This window comes from Rhinolophus sinicus, chromosome 15, assembly GCF_057876585.1.
Source record: "Rhinolophus sinicus isolate RSI-liver-muscle chromosome 15, RSI-T2T, whole genome shotgun sequence".
Lineage (NCBI taxonomy): Eukaryota > Metazoa > Chordata > Mammalia > Chiroptera > Rhinolophidae > Rhinolophus > Rhinolophus sinicus.
Window position 1 is genome coordinate 47,334,754 of NC_142515.1, and position 19,764 is coordinate 47,354,517.

The 19,764-nt window shown below is 35.0% G+C and overlaps 1 protein-coding gene across 4 annotated transcripts in view; it reads left to right on the plus strand.

Annotated features, from left to right (window-relative positions):
* VPS26A (VPS26 retromer complex component A) overlaps positions 1 to 15,430 on the plus strand; it is a 28,878-nt gene extending 13,448 nt beyond the window's left edge. For all 4 annotated transcript variants that reach the window (XM_019731726.3, XM_019731727.3, XM_019731725.3 and 1 more), the window contains exons 3-9: positions 1,712 to 1,787; positions 2,781 to 2,937; positions 3,530 to 3,694; positions 5,728 to 5,834; positions 8,878 to 8,946; positions 11,484 to 11,626; positions 13,721 to 15,430. In XM_019731726.3, coding sequence (XP_019587285.1) covers positions 1,712 to 1,787; positions 2,781 to 2,937; positions 3,530 to 3,694; positions 5,728 to 5,834; positions 8,878 to 8,946; positions 11,484 to 11,626; positions 13,721 to 13,834 — 831 coding nt within the window. In that variant the 3' untranslated portion in view covers positions 13,835 to 15,430. The remainder of the gene's footprint in view (positions 1 to 1,711; positions 1,788 to 2,780; positions 2,938 to 3,529; positions 3,695 to 5,727; positions 5,835 to 8,877; positions 8,947 to 11,483; positions 11,627 to 13,720) is intronic.
* The last annotated feature ends 4,334 nt before the right edge of the window (positions 15,431 to 19,764 follow it).

Sequence of the window (19,764 nt, forward strand, 5' to 3'; positions counted from 1 at the left end):
AGTTCATTGTCATTATTTCATTTATTTTTCCATGTTCCCTTGCAGAATAGCTTTTAAACCAAAATACTTAATTATGCCTTCCAATTCTGGCATCCTTCAGGTTCCAGAATAGCTTGCATTAGGCTTAAAAGCAACTATATTTAATAATAGTGGAAGATTAAGGAAAATTTCATAGTTTAGGCAGTTTGGTGGGAAAATTGAACAACTTTGCATTTCTACCTCAATAAGGTGGTTTCAAAGGGCTTTTGAAGAACTCTAAATTTTAAAAATATCGTGTATAGCTGTGTTCAAACAAAGACATTCTCATAAACTGTTGCATAATAGAATTGTTTAAAGTATACTTTTTTCTATGTGCTTTATTAGGTGCAAATTAGGGAATAGCTGTAATTACTGCCTGGCATATGAAACAGTTGGGAGTTATACCTGTTTTATTTGTGGTTCAAACCAAAAATTCAGCTTGTTAATATATGTGAAGCATTTCTAAGTACTACCCTTTTTTTCTTAAAAGAAGTATTTTTCTGACTTTGGAAGTATTACTTGCCTGTTATATATAAAAAAAAAACCTTGAAAACTATAAAGAAAACAAAATTACCTGTAATCATACATTCCAGAAATGACTGCTGTTAAGAGTATTTCTTTTATGTGGTTTTAAAAAATATAATTGGCATTATACTTGTATACAATTTGACCATGCTTCCTTCATGTAACATATCATGCACATCTGCTGACATCATTAAAAATTCTTTGACCGTATTATTTTTAAACTTTAATAATATTCCATCATATGGTGTACCACAATTTTAGTTATTTTTTTTTTCTGAGATATTAATATGGAAGGCAAGTAACTAACTCATCCTGGTAACAGATAATGGAAGATAGAGAAGAGTGACTATTTTAATTTATGTAGTTTATAAGCAGAAGTAATTGGAACTCTGTTTTTATTGGTCCTTGATTTCTATTATATTTTGAGAAACATTGTTTGGAAGAAAAGCTTTTAAGAATCACATTACCAATATTTTTATAGTAAAGAATAAACCTGGATGTATGCTTTTTTGTTTAGCTAATCCATAAACATTTGGCACTTTAGTTTTAATATGTCAAATTAAAAATTTATAAAATTAAGGTTTTCATTTGGCAGGTAATGAATTTAGGGAATTTGAAGGTATATATTTTATTTCATAAGTATGTAAGATAAATCATACTCAAAATTTAAATCTTTGGACATTCTGTTTTAGGATAAGAAGCAGACCCAGGGCAATAAGCATTGGTTTTATGGTTAGAAATTACAACAATATAGTCTTGGTTACAAAAAGCTGAAAGTGATCCTTCAGGTCAATTCTTGGAATTAGTGATTACCTGACATTAAAATGCTGTTGTCGTAGAATTGTTTAACCATTTGACCGAAAAACATATTTGAATAGTTGAAAGTTTTCCGCCTTTTTTTTTTTATTGAGTCTTTATAGTTTTCTAGCTATAAAGAAGGATTCTTTCCTAACAGAGCAGATGCTTTAAGTGATAGGTTCGTTAGTGATCGCATGTAAGTTATACCTTCTCTGGTGCTGTAAGATCATCATGATCTGGGTACGTGATGTTGTCTCAAACTTCAGAAATGAATACCTGAAATACTTACAATTGCATTCGTCTGGAAGGAATCTACACTAGTAGGCCCACTCATAGGATTAACATCTCTTAAAATTTCATGTTTTGGCAGGTAAACCTAGCCTTTAAGCAACCTGGAAAGAGGCTAGAGCACCAAGGAATTAGAATTGAATTTGTAGGTCAAATTGGTGAGTTTTAAAATAGTATTACTTTTTTTCCTTGATAACTGAGTTTGAAGAGGGTTGTATTTGGCACTTAAATAATTGAATTTAGAGCTTAGCTTTGTGGAAAGAACTGATTTTGCATAATAAAAGGATTTATTTTATAAACATTAAATCATGTTTCATTTAATTGTGTTAAATGATATTTGACTCATCCTGCCTTTATTAAAATTAATTAGTAAAAATGAAACGAGTTATGTAAGCTACCAGCCTTGAAAAATAATTCTTGTAAATTAGTTGACTCACTGAAATTTCCATCTGCCTACATTTTTTTCACCAGCTTTAGTCACAATTATGTGTCACCTTCATTCATCACTTTCTAATTACCCATGCTATTTGTCTTCCTAAACTAGTGTGTATCCTAAGCCATACTCACCTGTCAACAGAAAATTCTATGTGAAAAGGAAAGACGTAATTTCTTCTTGACTTAGATCAACTTTTGTACATTTCCATACATGTATTTCCAGAGACTTTCTTGATTTAGCAGGAGTGTAACTGTATAAATCTTTTAGTACTGCAGATTCAGAAAAGAGAAAACAGGTCTTTATAATACTGTAACATAGTTAGGTTTTAAATCTAGTTTTCTAAGTTTTACTGTATGTTTTTAAAGTATCAAAATTGGAGTGGGTGGATATTTATTTACATATCTGTTCTAGATGAGATTATACATGAGGGGCAAATTATAGTAATTGACTGGTAGTTGTTTTAGTCTTTTGTGTATTATAGTTTTATCAAGGAAATATATTCGCCTAACTAAAGCAAAACAAAATGCTTTTTGCCTTGAAGAGAGGAAGTTCAGATAATTGCTGGAAATCTGTTTTTTAAAACAGCTTCATATTGGGCAAACCCTAACTACATTAAAGGAATGAATTCATTTTTATTTGCTTTGGAGGTAGAAGATTGGGTTTTAATGAGATGACGTTAAATATAATTGGTATTTTTCTTTTTAAAATTTCTTAGAACTTTTCAATGACAAGAGTAATACTCACGAATTTGTAAACCTAGTGAAAGAACTAGCCTTACCTGGAGAACTGACCCAGAGCAGAAGTTATGATTTTGAATTTATGCAAGTTGAAAAGCCATATGAATCTTACATCGGTGCCAATGTTCGCTTGAGGTATGAACTAGGTATACTAGACACTGTAGACATAGTCAAAACCAGAAGTAATACAGTTACTACTGAACGTCTTATTAGAACTTCTAATTATAATTCTGGAGTGGAAGACTTAAAATTTTTAAAAATTCTGTCAAATCTTTTGTTTTGTCTAACTAATGCTGATCTGAGGTAATAAGAGCTTTCTATCATTCTAGATTTAGAGAACCGTATGATGAGACGTTTCAGTCATATACTTCCTTTGTATGAACTGTCCCTTAGGTACTCATTTGTTGTGTAAATGGAATTACCCTCTAAATGCATTAGTTTCCCAACAAGTCTCATGTAGTGTACAGTTAAGGAGTGATCTAGAGAGGTTTCTTCCAGTAGGCTTGATGGTAGCACACCAAATTTATCTGAAAGTTACACAATTCTTTAAATTGAACGTTTTTTCCATGGTGGGGGCATTTATTTAAAAATTAGAACTCCTTTGTGAAGTAAGTTGATCCCAAAGGAGTTCCAGGAGGAGAAAGCAGAGTTGTAGTTAATGTTTGCTTTTTTAAACACCGTGATTTATCATAGGAGATTTAACTTGACCTCTCCATTAACTTTGTAGGTATTTTCTTAAAGTGACAATAGTAAGAAGACTGACAGACTTGGTAAAAGAATATGATCTTATTGTTCACCAGCTTGCCACCTATCCTGATGTTAACAACTCTATTAAGATGGAAGTGGGCATTGAGGATTGTCTACATATAGAATTTGAATATAATAAGTCAAAGTAAGTACCTTTCACAAACAACTTAAATGTTCAGGGATAACTAAGAAGCTTTTCGGGTCTTTGTAGATTGGTCAAAGAGAGGATAGAATTGACATTAATCTGATGTTAACAGACCAACGGAATCTCTGAGCTGAAAGGAGCTTTAGGTGTTTGGTCTGGCTTCTGATTCATTGCAGGTGTCTTTCACATTCTATTCCTGGTAAGTCTCCGCGTGGCCATTTTCTGTAGAGAATCTTACCATCTCAGAGGCAGCTAATCCCTTATGTCTGTAAAAATTGATTTTACTGGCCTGACATCACTTTAACTTGGTTATCTCTTTAAAACTAAATGAAAATACTTTTTATCTGACTACATAAACATTAAATACATTTTCATTACTGAAAATTTTGACAATGTAGAAGTCAAAGGAAGCAAACATCTCACATATTTTCACCTTTGCCATTTAAGCACAATTATTATTCTCTTACATATCTTTCCATGAGGGAGGGGAAGGAAAGTATATGTGTTTATATATGTTATATTTTTACAGAAATGGGCCCTTTTGTTTATTGTTTAATGCCTTTTCAAACTTTATTATGGAAAATTTCAAATACGTACCAAAGAATATGAATAGTATATAATGAATCCTCAGGTACGATTGCCCAGTTCCAACTGTTGTCAACACATGGTTAGATTTGTTTTGTGTGTATTGAGCCCTACATTCCAGCAGCAAATTTCAGGCATAAAATTTCATTCATAAAAACTATGTATCATTTTTAACATAACCACAATACTGTTATATCTAAAAATATTAATTCCTTAATATCTTCACATAGCCAGTGTTCACATTTCCCTAATTGTTTCATAAATGTCTTTTTTTTGTTTCTCCACATGGTTTGCTCAAATCAGTTTTCAAACAAGATTTGTCCAAATCTAGTCCATCGAGACACATCACATTTGGTTGTTTGACTCTTAAATCTAATTTATAGGTTTTCTCCCTATTTTTTTCATTAAAGCTTATTTGTTGAAGAAATGGATGTATACTCTTTTATCCCCTTCCTGTGCACTCTTCTGTTACATGATTTTTATTAGTTGTCACTCCCCAGTTTTTATCGCTGAATATATGATGTAATGCCTTCAGAGTCTTATATTGTTAGTAAAATTATCAGATAGTTTAGGACCTAAAAACTTGTCACTGGAAGCCTCCCTTCAGACTGACATAATTGCATTAATCAACTCTTGGGATATTATTTTGAGATCCAAACCTGGGAGAAGCTTAAAAAAGTCCTCTGGGTGTTGTGGGAATTTCCAGGTTTATTATCTCTTCATTTCAAGGTACCTGGGGAAAGGTCTTTGATAAGTAGATAGTATAGCAACAAACTCATCTAGGGGGTCTCTCTTTGATGCCTGGTGATTTGTTAGGTGCACTAGTCTAGCACTTGGAGTAGTAATGACACTAAACTCTTGTGTAGAGTTTTTAATGTTCAAAAACATCTTCATAACACCAAATGAATATTTTTTGTTTGTTTGTTTCTCAAATGAATATTTCAAGCATAAAAATCTTAAATTTTCCATGCTTAAGTTCTTTGGAATTTAAGTTAACCTCTGAGTAAGGACCAACAATTAATCAGGCTAATTCTTCCTTCTGAGGTATAGTGATGGTCAAGTAAAAGTTTGCTTCCTTATTTTATAGTATAGTCGTATGCTACGTAATGATGTTTCCATCAACGACAGATTGCACCTACAACAGTGGTATACCATATAGCCTAGGTGTGCAGTAGGCTGTCATCCATGTTATGTAAGTGCGCGCCAGGATACTCACACAATGACGAAATCATGGTACATTTCTCAGAACGTATCCCCATCATTAAGCAGTGCATATCGTAAAATGATTAAAACTTTTTTGGAGGAACATTTAACAATATGAATACTCAAAATGGTATTCTTAAATAGTTACTAATCTAAAGATGTGTATTAAACTCTTTTAGGACATGTTTCACTCTTTTTGTTTGTTTTTTAAATTTTAGTAAGTGAGATATATTATTTCCCCAAAGGTATCACTTAAAGGATGTGATTGTTGGAAAAATTTACTTCTTATTAGTAAGAATAAAGATCCAACATATGGAGTTACAACTGATCAAAAAAGAGATCACAGGAATTGGTAAGTTGAAATAGCATATGAATTAAAATTCCTGTTTTAGTTGAAATTTTAAAATCTTAAAATATTATTTAAACATAAAATAAATGTCTACATTGGATACTAACTTTGATACTTAATATTGCTGACAGTAAGTTATTCATTGATGCTTTTTTAAATTAATTTTTGTATATAGTAATTCCTCTTAGCCGTGGGGGATACATTTTTAGGACCCCCAGTAGATGCCTAAAACTGCAGATAGCACTGAGCCCTATATACTGTTTTTTCCCTATACATACATACATACCTATGATAAAGTTTAATTTGTAAGTTAGGCACAGTAAGAGATTAACAAGAACAACAATAAAATCAACAATTAGAACAATATACTGTAATAAAAGTTATGTGACCTTTCTCTCTCTCTCTCTCTCCCCCAAAATATCTTACTGTGCTGTACTCACCCTTCTTGTGATGATGTGAGATGATACAGTGCCTACGTGATGAAATGATGTGAGGTGAATGACATAGGCATTGTGACGTAGCATTAGGTTACTGTAAGAGTAGGCATACTGTGATAGTTGATCTGATAATGAGATGGCTACTGAAGTAATTGATAGGCAGATAGTTTATAGAGTGTGGATACACTGGACCACATGATTCATATCCCAGGCAGGATGGAGCGGGATGGTGTGATATTTCATCACGCTACTCACAACAGCGAGCACTCTAAAACTTATGAATAGTTTATTTCTGGAATTTTCCATTTAATATTTTTGAACCGTGGTTGACCACAGGTAACTGAAACCACGGATAAGGGGGGAACTACTGTAGGTAATAAATTTACATGGTTCAAAAATAAAGTGTAAGGGGCCAGCTTCCGTGGCTCAGGCGGTTAGAGCTCCATGCTCCTAACTCTGAAGGCTGCCGGTTTGATCCCACATGGGCCAGTGGGCTCTCAACCACAAGGTTGCCAGTTCAATCCCTCGAGTCCTGCAAGGGCAGCACCCCCTGCAACCAAGATTGAACACAGCATCTTGAGCTGAGCTGCTGCTGAGCTCCCGGATGGCTTAGTTGGTTGGAGTGCGTCCTCTTAACCACAGGGTTGCCGGTTCGACTCCCGGAAGGGATGGTGGGCAGAGCCCCCTGCAACTAGCAATGGCAACTGGACCTGGAGTTGAGCTGTGCCCACTACAGCTAAGACTGAAAGGGCAACAACTTGAAGCTGAACGGTGCTCTCCACAACTAAGATTGAAAGGACAACAACTTGACTTGGAAAAAAAATGTCCTGGAAGTACACACTGTTCCCTAATAAAGTCCTGTTCCCCTTCCCCAATAGAAATCTTTAAAAAAAAATAAAAAAATAAAATAAGTGAATCTAAAAAAAAAGTGTAAGACCACACAGTAAAAAATGTCCTATTTTTGTACTCCAAGTATTATCTACTCATAGGTGATAGGTTTATAAGTTTTAAAATCCTTCTAGAGCTTATGCATATACAAGCCAAGTACCTCTATGTTATGCCCTTCCCCCCTTTTTAGTTAAATGCTTACATAAACTACATACTTTGCTTTTTCACTTAATATATCTTAGAGATATTTTCATATCAACATGTAAGAAAGAGCACTTGCTCATCTTTTTTTATAGTATTCCATTCCAAGGGTGTACTAGAATTTAACCAGTCTGCTGTTGGTGGACAGACAGGTTGTTTCCAGATTTTTGCTATTACAGACAGTGCTTCAGTTAATAACATCATTTTGCCTTAGGGGTGTGTGTTTGTAGAACTGCTATTTCAAAGGGTATATTCATTTGTCATTTTGATACGTGTTAATCAGTTTTGTCCTCTTTAGGGGTTGTAATAATCTGTATCTGCCAGCAATGAATGTAGGAGAGTGCCTCTTTTTCCTCTGTTCTCACCAGCACAATGTTATAAAACTTTTAGCTGATTTGATGGGTAGGAGAAGAAGTTCCCCATTGTAGTTTTAATTTAGTTTTCTCATTCTGAGTGAGGGTGAGCGTCTTTTCATATGTATAAAAGCCATTTCTGTAAACTGGCTATTCCATACCTTTTGCCCCATCGATATTGGATTACCAGCCTTTTCTTATTTGTAGAAACTATATATATGTTACAGAATTCAATCCCTTTTACTGTTAAGAGCAGCAAAACTTTCCCCAGTGTATCTTGCTATGGTGGGTTATGCCATGTAGAAGTTCTTGATGTTAATGTACTAGTATATAGATTTAGTTTATCCTCTTCAGCTTTTGTTGGTTTTTTTGCCGAAAATCATTTTAGGCAACACTTTTTAAGAATTTGTAATTGATAGTTATAATTATAAATTTCTGTTTTTCTTAGTCTCCATCTTTTACCTTCTAATAAAAGTCTAAGTGATTTAAAAACATTAAAATAAAACCAGGTTCCCATTTACTGTTTAAAAAGAAATTGTTTATTTAAACATTTTTTGTGAGTATAAAGATTATGTTCAAGTTTAGAAAATTTTAAATGAAAAATAATCTGTACTCATCCAGAACAGACGTGTATTTTACATCATTGGGATCATTACTGTGTGTTTTGGTATATTTTTTTCACTTACCATAATAGCGACTTTTTAAAAATATCTGGGTTCCAATAATTTCTTTGAGGTCAAATTCCCAAATTTCAAAGAACTATATGTAAATCAGATATTCAGTTTGATATTTTGTTTATGTTAAAGTTAACTAACTCTGAGAGAATACAGTTTGGGTGTTGGAGAGAAAACTAGCATGTCAGTGGTTAGTTCTGATGTGTATTACTAGTTTCTATTTTAACAGATACTGGAAATGACAAGGACCTCGGAAGAAGATTCTTTCTTGCGCTGTATATTACTTTTGGGAGGAAGGGAAAGAAACACTCAGTTTGGGCGTTCAGTATGTTAAGTGTAGATCAAGAAATAGAAAAGCATTATCAACATTTTCACAAAATGGGAAGATAAATTAGTACTAAAATAATGTAGTAGGAAAATAGGAAGAAGGTATAAGACTGGAAATTATATTCTGGAAATATTTAAATTAATATCGTTTACATTGTTGCACTAGGACCCAGTACCACAACAGAAACAGAAACAATCGCTAAATATGAAATAATGGATGGTGCACCAGTAAAAGGTAACACACTTTTCATTTACTACTTTTTTGGTATAGGTAGTGCAAACAGCAAGTGTTCATGGCAATTTAGTTTGAAAGTATTTATTCAGTATGGGCATGTTTGAGAATTCTTAGAATGATTCTTACAATAATGGTTTTTAAAATCATCTTTGTATAGATACTGAGAAGACTACAATAGTACTTACTAGTCTGAAGTAAGGTTTAATTTTTTTACTCAGTTTAAATTTAGAATTTAGAAGACACGTATATCTCTTCCCTAGTTCTGAATTTGTGATACTTTGTCTTCTGTTATAATAGTTCATCTCTGTAAATCTTTTTTATTCTTGATGAACATAAAGTACAGTATAGCTGAGCATTAATTCCTGTAGGATTCAAGAAAATAAGCAGTTCCATTACTAGATAATTTTCATTGTCTAAGATAATGAAGCCAGTATTTATCGTTTTAAATTTATATCTTTGAAGTTGTGGTATATATACACAATGGAATACTATTCAGCGGTAAGAAAAGATGATATAGGAACATTTGTGACAACATGGATGGATCTTGAGAGTGTAATGCTGAGCGAAATAAGTCAGACAGAAAAAGCAGAGAACCATGTGATTTCACTGATATGTGGTATATAAACCAAAAACAACAAAAGAACAAGACAAACAAATGAGAAACAGAAACTCATAGACACAGGCAATAGTTTAGTGGTTACCAGAGGATAAGGGGGGTGGGGGGTGGGGGGTGGGAGATGAAGGTAAAGGGGATCAAATATATGGTGATGGAAGGAGAACTGACTCTGAGTGATGAACACACAATGGGATTTATAGATGATGTAATACAGAATTGTACACCTGAAATCTATGTAATTTTACTAACAATTGTCACCCCAATAAATTTAATAAAAATAAAATGTATATCTTTGGCTTTTTTTTACTCTGTTAGTAATTACTTCAAAAAGTAGCTACCATTTATTGAGTGCCAGCTCTGGAGGAGGCATTGTACTCTCTCAGGTGCTCTGAAGTTCCCTACCACCCTTTGAGTTAGGTGTTGGTATTCCTTATTTTACAGATGAAAACAAGATGCAAAGAAGTTTTAAAAATTTGTTAAAGGTGATATAGTGTAGGGAGGCAGAACTTTACTTCTGCCCATCATAGATTTTCTGCTGGGACTGCATAACAAAAAGATTAATAAGAGAAAAGATTTATTTAATGCATGCAGTGTACATCACGCAGGAGAAACCTCAACAAAAAAAAATAACTCAAAGCAGTGGCTTAAAATTTTAGCTTATACAGCATCTTTAAAAGAACCATAAATTTGGAGAGAAATGGCTGGACAAAGAAAAGTAGTTTTAGACTTCCAAGAGTGGCAAACTGTGGGAAGGTAAATACATGGGAGGAAACTAATGGAGTAAGGGTTCATTTGCAGATTCCTCTGGTTCCACTCCTGAGCTGATGAGTCTGTCTCCAGTAAAAGGAGAATTTATATCCTGCCTTTAGGCAGAAAAGGGGGAGACTTTCTGTTTTTGCTGCTTCTTGATTGCCTTCAGCTCAAAATAATTTGTACAAAGAAGCATATTTTGTGGTGACGTATTCTACTTGCCTTCAATAGCTAATCATAGCAGAGTTGGAGTTTGAACTTAGGACTTTCTGATTCCAAGACCCATGTGTGTACTCTCATGTTATGCAACAATTACTTTGTAAAATTCCAGCAGCCACAAATTTTTATGTAAATTGATGGGTTGTATATCTTTGAGGAAATAGATATACACAAGAAAAGTATTACATAAAAAGATTCCAAACAGAAGATGCAAATAATTACCCTTAGGAAAAGAGAAGCCATGAAAATCTATATAGCAATCTTTGGTGATGAAGGAATGTCATCATTCTGAACATGCTAGTTTCTTCGGATGAATTAGTAATAAGTATTCAAGCATTTACACACATGATTAGAAATTATGGTAAACTTCATGAAAGCAGAAAATAACAATTATTAAAACAACATCTCTCTGCTGGCATGTAGTATTTTTACATGTAGTATTAACCCGTGTAGCCCTTACAAATTCTCTACAAGATGGATATTATTGGTATTCCCCAGATGAGGGACTTAAAGCAGAATGGTTAAGTGACTTGGTCAAGGTCACACAGCCAGTAAATCATAGAGTTGGGATTAAAATCCAGGCATTCTGGCTCTAGAGCAGTGGGTCTCATTTAGGAGCAATTTTGCCACCCCTACACTCCTCACCCCCAGGACATTTGGCAATGCCTGGAGACATTTTTGGTTGTCACACTTGGGGAATGCTACTGGCATCTAGTGGGTAGAGGCCAGGGATGCTGCTAAACCTCCTACAGGGCACAGCACCTTACAACAAAGAATTAACAAGCTTAAAATATTAATAGTGCCAAGGCTGAGAAACCTGGGTTTAAAGTTTTTGTTATGTTGCTGTCTCATGAGGAACTGGAGCATTCATATCTTCTCCATCATGTTCTAGGTGTTGTGTGACTTTATTTAATAAGCTTTTAGAATTAAATGGAAATTGCTTTTCTTTCAGGTGAATCAATTCCAATAAGACTATTTTTAGCGGGATATGACCCCACTCCAACAATGAGAGATGTGAACAAAAAATTTTCAGTAAGGTACTTTTTGAATCTAGTCCTTGTTGATGAGGAAGACAGAAGGTACTTCAAGCAGCAGGTATGGTGCTACCCAGGCTCGTATCCTGTTCAATGGCAGTTCTAAAAACACCTGAAAAGACTCGTTTTTCTAAACTTGATTGTACTGAGCAAGGGGGTTACTAAGTAAGTGAAAACACTGAGAGTATAAGGAAGTACGTAGGCATGAATGGGATTGTGTTGTGATAGATCTCTTCTCAAGCATTCTGTAGGATCCAAAATGGGCTATAATTTAGCAGGGCTTTTATTTTTCTCTTGAAAGTTTTTTTTTTTTTTTTTTTTAATAAAAACAATACCTGCTGTTTGTTTAAAAAAAAGGGGGTGGGGGTGGCCGGTTAGTTCAGTTGGTTAGAGCGTGGTGCTGATAACACCAAATTTGCTGGTTCAATCCCAGCATGGGCCACTGACCTGCGTCCTCCTTAAAAAAAAAAAAAAAAAAAAAAAAGATTTTAAAAAAAAATCAGGAAATACAGAACAGAATGAAGTAAAGGGCAACAAAAATTTCATCATCACGATGAGTTTTCCAGACCTATTTGTGTGTGTTTAGATCATATAAGGCATGTTGTTCTTTGATTTGCTTTTTTACTCAAATGTCTTAAATATCTTTCCTGTGTCAACAAATACAGATTTCCGGTATCACTTTTTATGACTCATTAATATGGTGGGTTCTGGGGTTTCCATTTTTTCCTTATTAAACAATTCTGTTACAAATGTCCATGAGATGACCCAGATCTAATACGTTTGATGTAAAATGTTTATCATAAAACTTGTTCTCATATCAAAATCAAAGTCATGGTGAATTTTGAATGAAGATTGATTAGAATAGATTTTTTGTATTCTGAATCAGATTAATATTTGAATGTCAATTGAGTGTTCAAAACTAATTAGAAATTATTTTGTGCTGAGTGCTGTGAAGAATATAAAAACTACCTTTTATAAACAGGGTTTGTCCTCAAGGGTCTCACATTGCAGATATGTGGAAAAATAAAAATTATTTAAGTTAATTAAGAAAAAACTTAATAGTTCTAATACTTTAGAAGAGAAAAAACTTAATTCCACTAATGCTGCCACCATAATGCTGTGTAATTAAACATAGGTAATTATAAGTTCAAAATAGATTATATGAAATTTACAATTTCCAAATCAATTACATATTGTGGCCCTATTGAGTAAGTATATCGCTTCCCATGGGCATTCATTTAGATGTTTAAATTCTGATATATTGGTTAAAAAAACAACAGCCTGTCATGACTGTCTGAAGCAAATAATTTGCAAGTAATTTTAGGAATTTGGAAGAGATCTCAGGATGGATTGGTTAGGGTCAGATTTAGATTGGCTGAGGAACAGAGTTGGAGGATATATTGGGGAAGATGTGGGACAAGTTTATTTGGAGTGCGTTGGAGGCAGTGAGTAACTCAGTTTGGGGGGGATGCGGGTCTAGGGAAGGAAGAGAGTGAGGTTGGTACATTGGAAAAAGTTTGTGGAGGGCCTTGCGTGCTTGGCTGGAGATGGGTCCTGGAGGCACTGAGAACTACCGAAGAGCAATGTAGGCAGTGTTGTAGACTAATCCGTGATGGGAAGGGTGGATAAAGGGGCCTCAGGCAATCCGAGGCAGTCCTCTACCAGGACGGCATTTTAGTATCTAAGATTGAAATGACAAGGGCGTGAACATGAATGAGGGCAGTGGAATAGCAAACCAAAGGACAGGTTTTAAGAATTCTTTACTGATGCAAATAATTAGTTGGAAACTCATATTAAATGAGCCTTCCTAGATTAACACATTTTAAACAAAGGTTCTTACTATTAAAAAAAAAAAAAAAAAAGAATTCTTTAAATCAATAATACCTAGAACTTTGTGCCAGATTGGATTGGTAGTGGTGGTGTGCATGGGTGCTGATTGGGGGAGGCAGAGTTGGCAGAAAGGGCATTTCAAGATTAGAACCAGAAGAAAGTGGGTCCATCAGGAAAGAGGAGGGCTTTAGTAGGGAAGACTTTAATTTTGTTTTTGTTAAAATTGAAGTGGCATTATTTTCATGTTGAAAATTTAAGGCATAATATGAGAACATTGATTTGTTAACATTGTGCTTTTTTTTTTTTTTTTTTTTTTTTTAATTAGGAAATCATTTTGTGGAGAAAAGCTCCTGAAAAACTGAGGAAACAGAGAACAAACTTTCACCAGCGATTTGAATCACCAGAATCACAGGCATCTGCTGAACAGCCTGAAATGTGAAGTGAATGGGGAAAAAAAAAGAAAAACCAAGGCCTCCTATATCCACTGAGATTAAGTTTGGCAGGATAAAGATGGTTGCAATATGTATGGGGGGGAGGAAAGGCCAAAAGTCCATTTATAATAGTCTTCCTTTATCTTACAGTGCTGCATTTATTTTATGATATAACTAAATGTTCTTCGTGTATATACATTAAAAAATGTGCTTTCTTTGAAACACTGGGACTTTCTTAAGTTGCCTTTTTTTTTTACTGCATACTTTGATGATAAGCACTCATATGCATCAATATAAACATTAAAGATTTTCATGAGTAGGCTGGTATTTGTAATTTTGCTTTCTTTCTGCATAAGTTGATTATAAATCCTTTTCTCCTTTTTCATGCTAATGATTACCTCTTATTCTCTACTTGCAAAAAATGAAATATTTTGTGTTCAAATAAAAGTAGAAAACCTGAATGGCCCTTACATACTGCAGAGATTTAAAACATGGCATCTTGATATTTTTTCGTACTACATTTATGGTTTTACATATGTATTTGAGAAATGTATATGGAATGTTTCACTGTAGGTGCATCTGAGTCTACCATTCCGTGGGTTCCTGGATTTTATTCTCTTTGAAGTCTTCTGTGGTAAGAATATTAAATTTTTTCCACAAGGGATTATGTGGCATGTCATTGTAGCTTTTTCCCCCCATGTTTAAGTAACCATTTTGCTACTACCCATCAGGTTCTACTGTGTGCTTTCTGCAATGTGGAGTTGACTCTGTATTGTTGGCATTTTAGAATTTTTAAAAACTATATAATTTTTCCATTAACACTTTGAAATTTTTTTAAGGAATATTTTTACCACATACACACAAATGTAATTTTCTTGACTTCATAAATATTTTCTTCCCTTTTCAGGGGAGAATTTGAGGATGGGGAGATTCAGTTAGACCTGTTAAGCATGTAGTTATCCAGATCTGGACAATTTTTATGTTTGTTAAATTGGGACTTTGGCTAGTTCAAACTCAGTTTTAAACTTCACCCATTCTGCTTAAAAAATTTTAACACTAAATTCAAGTCATTTTTTCAAAGTCTGTAAAAAAGAAGGCTGCAGTCATCTGTTCATATGCATGAGGTCTGATCTCAAATACACTAAATGTGGGGTGTAGGAACTAAAACGACAAAGCCTGTTGTTTGAAACTACTTTCACTTATGGTTCATTGGTTTTTGTACCAGTATTTTTTATACACTTCAGTGCAAGTCTCGTCAGTTAACCTTACTTTATGAGTAAGCTAAGTAACCCAAATTACATTTCTTTAAACTTGTTTTACTACTATGGCACTTTGATAAAATGGTCAGTAACCAACTTTACTGGCTAAAGGTTCCATGTACCATGTGCTGGAGCATCTATTTTACATGTGGATATCTGTAAATGGTAATGTTTTCCTTCATGTAAGTGCCTGTTCAGAATTTCAGAATTTTAAAATGCCAAATATTTTCATGGTCACTTGCATGTAGTAATCTAGAAAATATTCAAAGAAAATTTGAAAACCAATTGTATTTAATCAGCCTCAAATTGTGCAACCATGATGTATAATAAAGAATTTGAAACAGATACTGAGCTTGCTATTTGAATGATTAAAATAGTTCTATTTTCAAATCTCTTCTCATTGTCAGATTTATCATTGAGGCCAGAATTGCTCAGTAGTTCAGTAAAGCTATAATTGTGATGATTAGAAGTTTTTATAAATGTCAGTTTCAATTTTAAAGAGCTATGTAATGCTTTTAATTAGGTGGCTTAAAACACTTGTCATAAATAGGATGCTTATTCACTTTGCTTGAGACTTTGTTGCATAACCAGTTTGAAAAATAAAAATTTGAATTCAGTATTTGGTGAACTGAGTAAAAAGTTGGCCAGGTAATCTGAAGTAAACTGGAAAAGAAATTTGTGTCTTTAATAGTGTACAATATCTAATCCAGTTGTTCTGAACCCTGGCTGCATATTTAAATCACTTCTGGAGTTTTTAAAAATAACTATGCCAAGTCCTACCCAGACAGACAAAATCAGAATTTCAGGGACCTGGACGTAAGCATTAAAACTACCCAGAGTTGAGAACCACTGTCTAAACAATTTAAGTAGTTGTTTTTCTCACTAGTGAAGAATTTTTGTTGTCTTGAATTGTTGGGGAAGAAAAACTTTTTATCTGCTTTTTGTATGTTTGGGAACCTGCTAACTAAACTGACAAAAATTAGCAAGAGAAAAGAGATTTAATTGAGTAGGAGGGAGTTCACAAAAATGTGACTTAAAGGGGTGGTTAGAATTGGGGGCTTACATGTCATCTTGATAAGGGAAAGGGGATGAGGGACATAAATGACTTAGGGCATTTTGGGGGGAGAAAGGGCACTTGAGGGTAAAGCAAATCACTTTCAGGAAAAATATATGGGCCCTTAGGAGAACGCCGGGATGCCAAAAAATGTATACACATGACTTGTATTCATCTTTTGTTATCGATATACATTGAGTATTACAATTTTAATAGTTTTTTCCTTTCTTAAAATGTGTGTACATTTTTTTGGCACCCTCTGTAGATGGTAGACATAATAGTTTTGTGACAGTTGGTTTAGGTATGGTACCAAATTTTCACTGTGGTGATGAAGTTAATCTTGCCTGGTTGCTCCCCGAGGGCCTTTATCACAGTTGAGTTCTTTTGGGAGGCTCCGCTTTTAGGCAGATACGGGATTTCAGGAACTCAGATGCCTTCTACTCAGAAATGTTATGCCACAGTGGTATATTCTGGACTCCTAATATGGATCAGGTAGTTGGAATACTCAATTATAATTACCATGTGAGTCAGTAAAGTCTTATATTTAATTATGTTCCTTTATAGTCAGCTGAATCTGTTAGACATATATAAAGGCATACTCCAAAGGTTTATACTAGCCTGGATTGGAATATAGCATATTTTAAGTTTCAAGTTAGGTAAAGGCATAGTAAGGAAAATGTGCGCCCTTAAATATAATATATCCTTTTCTTAGGCTTGGGGTCTTCTATGAGCATAATTCTTACGTCATTCCCCTATCTAAAATCTTTTAGTGACTCAATTCCTGGATAAAGTTGAAGTTCCATATTACCAAACACCTTCAGCCCCAGTTAATGCCAGACTCCATGGAGAATGCCCACCCTCCTTCCTGCACTCCAGCTAACTTCTAGTAAGGCTCTCCTGGCCAGTCTTGCCTGACACCATCTTCATCTCTAAGTCACAGAGTTAGATGTCCCTTTGTTGTGCTGCCAAGGCACACTGCACACCTCCAGGACTGCTGACCACACTTAAAAGACGTTAATTCTATGGATTTAAGCCTCTTGAGGGCTCAGCCTGGTTTGTTTTGGTATACTTTGTGCCTGTCATATACACTCAGTATCTGAATAAATGGATGAAACTAATTTTCCTAGTGATAAAAGTCCTTTAGAAAAAGATACGGTTCCAAATGCAATAAAATTACGGATAAGAACTGTTATACACCTCAGGATTAGAATAAAGGAAACAGACTAGCGTCCGTAGGAGTGTTACCAGGTCTTGGAGAAGAAAGCAAAACCAGAGCAGGACCATGTGGGTGCTATCTACAAGTTGCACAAATGCATCTGATAGTTGTCCCCTCCCTAGATTTGGGGGAATTGGATGAGATGATGTCTGTCAAGACCCCTTCTTGCTTTAATACTCCATGATTTTAAGAGTAAATTTATAAACATTCACTTAGGATAAACAATATAGTATCTAGATGATAACCTTACATAAGAAAAATACAGGAAACTTCAAATTACAGAATTTGGTTTAGGCAAGATGTGAGGAGGAGAAATCTACAAGGAGGTGCTTTTGGGAAACCTATACCAGGTTTTGTCAATAGCAAAGGCAGAGAAGAGAGAAGAACTTGCTCATTTTATTCCCTACCACCTGGGTTATCTTCTCCCACTTCCTTTCCCCCCCTCCCATTTATTTCTGTATTTACGCAATGCATTCCGTATGTTTCTTGAGTATTTCATTAGCGCTATTTCATTATAGATTATAGTCCCTTCCTAACCTTCAGGTTAGGAAGGAACTATCCTCTATAGCAGTTCTCCAAGTGTGGTCCCCAGACCAACAACACCTGGAAACTTGTTAGAAATGCAAACTTGGGCCCCTCCCCAAACCTACTGAATCAGAAACTCCGGGGATAGGGCCCAACAATCTTTGTTTTTAACAAGCTTTTCAGATGATTATGATGCAGCCTAAAGTTTGAGAATTACTATAGAAACAATGGATAGAGTTTTAGTGCTATGATAGTGGTGTACTAGGTCCTATGGCATACCAGAAATGCACCCGATGTGTTCAGAGGTATGGAGGTGAGAAATGATGACAACTGGTACATAGTTCTGGCATAAACAGAATAATAAATTTGGGGAGTAGAGAGGTTAGGCTGGAAGAGGAGTATAAGGAGAGCCAATTTAGGAAGGGACTTGGATGCTATACAAATGAATGGAATATGGGCTTTATCTGAACATTTATTCAGAATTCACTGAAGCATTTTAAGCAAGAGTAACAACCAGATTTGTATTTTGAAAAGATTGTAGTGACTGCAAAGTATGGATGGAGCCTTGATAGACTAGGATACCAGTTACATGTTTATTGCATTCATTTTTTTTTTTTTTTTTTTTTTAAAGATTTTTATTGGGGAAGGGGAACAGGACTTTATTGGGGAACAATGGTCAAATTGTTGTCCTTTCAATCTTAGTTGTGGATGGTGCTGTTCAGCTTCAAGTTGTTGTTCTTTCAGTCTTAGTTGTGGAGGGCGCAGCTCAGCTCCAGGTCCAGTTGCCGTTGCTAGTTGCAGGGGGCACAGCCCACCATCCCTTGTGGGAGTCGAACCGGCAACCTTGTGGTTGACAGCCCACGCTCCAACCAACAACTGAGCCATCCGGGAGGCAGCTCAGCTCAAGGTGCCGTGTTCAATCTTAGTTGCAGGGGGCAGAGCCCACCATCCCTTGCGGGACTCGAGGAATTGAACTGGCAACCTTATGGTTGAGAGCCCACTGGCCCATGTGGGAATCAAACCGGCAGCCTTCGGAGTTAGGAGCACGGAGCTCTAACCGCCTGAGCCACCGGGCCGGCCCGCATTCATTTTTTTCAGCGAACAAAACACATATGGAGGCTCTATTATGTGCAGGTGCTGATAACAGTGCTATAAATCTCTCTCAAAGGGAATGACAGCTCTATCCTGTAAAAGCAAAATATTTATGTTGAATTTTTCCATTTCAGTGTTTATAAAACTTTATGAATTGCTGAAGAGGAAAATGTATATACATGCTTATCATAAAATTCAGACCGTACTTTATACCTGCAAGGAAGTACAAAGTTACCAGTTAAAATAGTTTTACGATCTATTTTTTCTGCAAAACTATATTAGAGTATGTTACTACATTCATAAGATTAGCAACAATTGTTGGTTCTGGCCCAATAATATAAATGGTTGTAGGAATACTAACAAAAGGAGTAACACTAGCCTCAGATGCATATTAAAAGTTTGGCTTATCCTCCCAGTTTCCAAATATGATGAGACATCCCTTGTTTAATGCCATTCTATCATAGTCACTAAATTGTCTAAGGATTCTTTTGTAAAGCCCATTCCATATACATGGTCTCTACCATAATTCAGATGCTAATCCACCATCTTCACCTAGAACATTTGCTATAGTTATAATTGGTTTTCCTTCCTCTTTTTTTTTTTTTTTGGGTGGGGGGTTTGTTTCAGTTGTGAGGGAGGAAAATAATTTTTCCTCCTATTCTGTAAGTTCTGGCTGGACTAATAATCAAATTAGCATGAAGACAGATTAACGGAACCCTTGTATGTATATACTTATTATGTATATACATACAAGGGTTCCAAGAATGAGACAGAGACCACATAGGATTGCAT